Source organism: Paralichthys olivaceus, chromosome 3 (genome assembly GCF_024713975.1).
Source record: "Paralichthys olivaceus isolate ysfri-2021 chromosome 3, ASM2471397v2, whole genome shotgun sequence".
Classification (NCBI taxonomy): Eukaryota; Metazoa; Chordata; class Actinopteri; order Pleuronectiformes; family Paralichthyidae; genus Paralichthys; species Paralichthys olivaceus.
The window spans coordinates 1,533,539-1,536,834 of record NC_091095.1 but is presented as its reverse complement, the minus strand read 5'-3'; the positions used below and the strand labels follow the sequence as shown (position 1 = coordinate 1,536,834).

General features: G+C 49.4%; 1 protein-coding gene across 1 annotated transcript; it reads right to left on the bottom strand.

Annotated features, from left to right (window-relative positions):
* Nucleotides 1–224: 224 nt before the first annotated feature.
* On the bottom strand, nucleotides 225–2,955 carry LOC138407289 (uncharacterized). Its single transcript, XM_069522735.1, has 3 exons — nucleotides 2,414–2,955; nucleotides 1,529–1,582; nucleotides 225–587 (listed from the first exon to the last, which is right to left on the bottom strand). Exons 1-3 carry the CDS (start codon nucleotides 2,802–2,804, stop codon nucleotides 352–354), a joined length of 681 nt encoding a protein of 226 aa, XP_069378836.1. The 5' UTR covers nucleotides 2,805–2,955; the 3' UTR covers nucleotides 225–351.
* Nucleotides 2,956–3,296: the final 341 nt, after the last annotated feature.

The window sequence follows — 3,296 nt, the reverse complement described above, 5'->3', positions numbered from 1 at the left end:
ATTGCACGTGTAGCGTCATCATGTGGGGGTGGATGCAGTGAACTGAGTATGTTCACGTTAAAGCTGTGAAAATACTGCGATGAGGACAAGAACATAGTTTTTCCTCAAACCGTTTGTCCAATAAAAGCTGCAGCTTTCCTCCACAGTCATCGAGTCCAAACTCCTGCAGCTGAAGCCTCCAAAGTTCCAGCAGCTTCACAGTTCAACGTCCCTTGAGGCCTCGACACCTGCAGGTGATGAAACAGCGGACAGACTTTGATTCATGACGCACTTGTGATTCCACTCCAACAACAAATCCAAAGCAAATGCGCTGCGTTGTTTTTCTCTCAGGCAAAAGTCAGAGGGTCAGGGTTAGGTCCCTGAACGAGTGTCCGGGGGTCGCTGCGGTAACGTCTCGTCTATGGTGACCACCGTCTCCTCCGTGTGTCGGCTGGAGCTCAGGCAGTTAGTGTGGTTCAGGGATATGTGGCTCAACTCCACCAGCGGCGGCCGCTCGCCCAACTCCCTCATCTCGTTCATGCTGCTGGCGACGCAGTTGATCTCCGTCTTGTTGTGGTTTGTAGCCCGACGAGACCCAAACACCCAATCTGAGGAGAGACAGAGAGAGAGAGAGAGAGGGATGAATGTGGAGGTCAGTGGACAAGAGGACACTACAAACTGGTCTTCCCTTCTTTCCTCCTCTGGAACAAATACTAATCTAAGGTACAAACTTATTCTCTCCCTTTAAATAAAGACCACAGACGCAGCCCTGAGTGAGTAGAGGTATAAAGTTTTCAGAACATGCACAGATAAAGGCTGCGGACTTCATCTGACAGAAAGTTATGATGGATTCAGCCTCTGTAATTCCATTAGAGGCATAGCACCATTAAATTGTTTCAGGGGGAGGTGTATGTGTGTCGCACAGCGGCTGCGTCACGTGTGGCGGAGGCCTTTTTGAACTGGGACACATCAATCATGGTTCTGTCAGACGAGGGGCTGAGATTAAGGCCGACAGAGGTGAGAGTGATTCCTCCGATCCACAGAGCTGCTGCGTGACCAGTCCTCTGGTCAAATCTCATTCAGGAGCTGCAGTCTGTTCCTCATACACGAGCCACGATGACTGAGCACTTGTTCACATCGAGCTAATAACATGACACGACAAAACGCTAAACTTTAGAAAAATATTAATGTTAATGTAATTTGTTTACGTTTTAGTAGAATAAATACTAACCAACGTGCACTGTGTAGTATGCACTGTGTAGTGTGCACTGTGTAGTGTGTAGTGTGTACTGTGTAGTGTGCACTGTGTAGTGTGCACTGTGTAGTGTGTACTGTGTATGTGTACTGTGTAGTGTGTAGTGTGTACTGTGTAGTGTGCACTGTGTAGTGTGCACTGTGTAGTGTGTACTGTGTATGTGTGTACTGTGTATGTTCATATGAAGGTGGCAGGGTCGGGTGAGGTGAAGGGAGACGGACAGCTAACCTCTCACAGCTGAACACAGGAGCAAAGGGCTCAGTGCTGCACACGATCACCTGTTTTTTTTTTTACCTGGTTCGTTGGTTTCTCTGCCGTCACCTTCAGCAACAATGGACCTGCCTCCACCTGTGTGCAGAGAACAAGGGCATGTTTGAGACAGAGCACAAGTTTCTATTCTGTCTAAAGCTCAGACACTGTAGATCTGCACAATGAGTGACTTTCAATTACTGCTGGTGGAGGAGGAGGACATAAGTATCTTCATGGTTTATGATTTCATTTTCTTTGTTATTGTTCCTACAAATCAGAAAATATTTCCCCAAATTGTTGCTGCAATCTCAAAACGTGTTAAATTGCGACCAAAACTGTGTTGAAGGACATTGAACAAAAACCTCCTGGAGCATCAGAGCAGCTCGTTTCCACTCTGTCCTGATCTGAACCTGCGGAAACGTTACCGAGGGAAATCTTTGAAAACCACCTGATGTAAGAAACCAACAATCAGGTCAAGTCGGCAGGTATGAGACCAAACTGTGTCCTAAATATAGACTGAATGTTTCATTCATTCATTCATCACGCATCCCTCACAGGAAGCTCCTCAAACAGAGGAACAGAACCTCGTCTCACAACATTTACTGATGTTTGTCAGGACGTCTCCTCACAAGGTCACCGGCTGAGCACAGCTCCTCCACATCTGCATCAGAACCACTGAGCTCCGTTGGTTTCTTCAACATATTCAATTGATATCGAGGCTGTTCCCACAATTCTCTTTGTCTTTCCGTTAATTAAGACCTGGATTCTGTTTCTCTGAGACTAGAGGCTGTCAAAGGTGAGAGAGGTGTGTGTCAGGGTCCAGATGCAAAATGAGGATGAGGTCACATTCATCCAAAAGATTTGAGATATAGCCTTAACACACACACACACACACACACACACACACACACACACACAGGGGTCACGTACCAACGACAAAGTCATTGACCACATCTTTCACCAGGTGTCCAACTATCGCGTACGCCACCGCCACCACCACCAGCGCGGCCATCACCAGGTAGAGAACCGCTTTGGGCAGCGGGATGGAGTCTCTGCCCGGTGTCCGGTAGTCGGTGTACAGCAGGTCGCTCTCCGAGTAAGAGTACTGGAAGACGTGCTCCATGCCCGAGGTGTGGTTGGAGCTGAGCGGCGGGTTGCTGGCGCTCACGGCGCCGTCCGGCTGCAGCGCGGCCACCGTGGTGGTCGCCACAGCCTCCGCTTTGTCGACGCTGACTAAGCCCGTTGTTTTATTCATCAGAGGCAAAATCTGAGACAGAAAATAGCTCCAGTCCTTGATGGCACTAGTGTTGCATAAAAACATAGTTTCTGAGGTGTAATCACAGCAGGAGCGGGGAATCTGAAGACGCACAAGAGACGCACCAGGGACCAGTCCTCCCTGAAAGTGACAGATTAACAGGTGTCCTCAGGTGCCAAAGTCTGCGTCCGACTGGAGCTCATCGGTGCCTCTGAAAACTTACCTCGCTTCCACCGATGCAGCGCACACGGGCGAGCTGCGCGCCTTTTACGCACGAGTCACGAAGGGGTTTTGCGCATCCAACCATTTCCAAAAACAGAGGCAGCAGAATACAAGAGGATAGAATCTCCAACAAGGACACCGAGAGGTGAGGAAACGTGTCAGCAGTTTCTCCCAAAGATGCTTGAAACGCGTAAGGCTCGATGTTGGATGAAGGAGAAGAAACGGAACCACCGGGCTCCGTGCAGCTGTGAGCTGATGGTGATGAACTCAACGCTTCGTCCTGTTCCCGGTGAGCGCAGGATGGAGAGGACGGTGAACGGGCTGGAGTCACGATGC

What these genes read in the sequence shown, in the direction of transcription:
- LOC138407289 (XM_069522735.1), bottom strand. Translation starts at nt 2,804, where the DNA reads ATGTTTTTATGCAACACTAGTGCCATCAAGGACTGGAGCTATTTTCTG. An exon ending in GGTCAATGACTTTGTCGTTG is followed by an intron (nt 1,583 to 2,413) that starts GTACGTGACCCC and finishes CTCTGCACACAG; the next exon opens with GTGGAGGCAGGTCCATTGTT. An exon ending in CAGAGAAACCAACGAACCAG is followed by an intron (nt 588 to 1,528) that starts GTAAAAAAAAAA and finishes GTCTCTCCTCAG; the next exon opens with ATTGGGTGTTTGGGTCTCGT.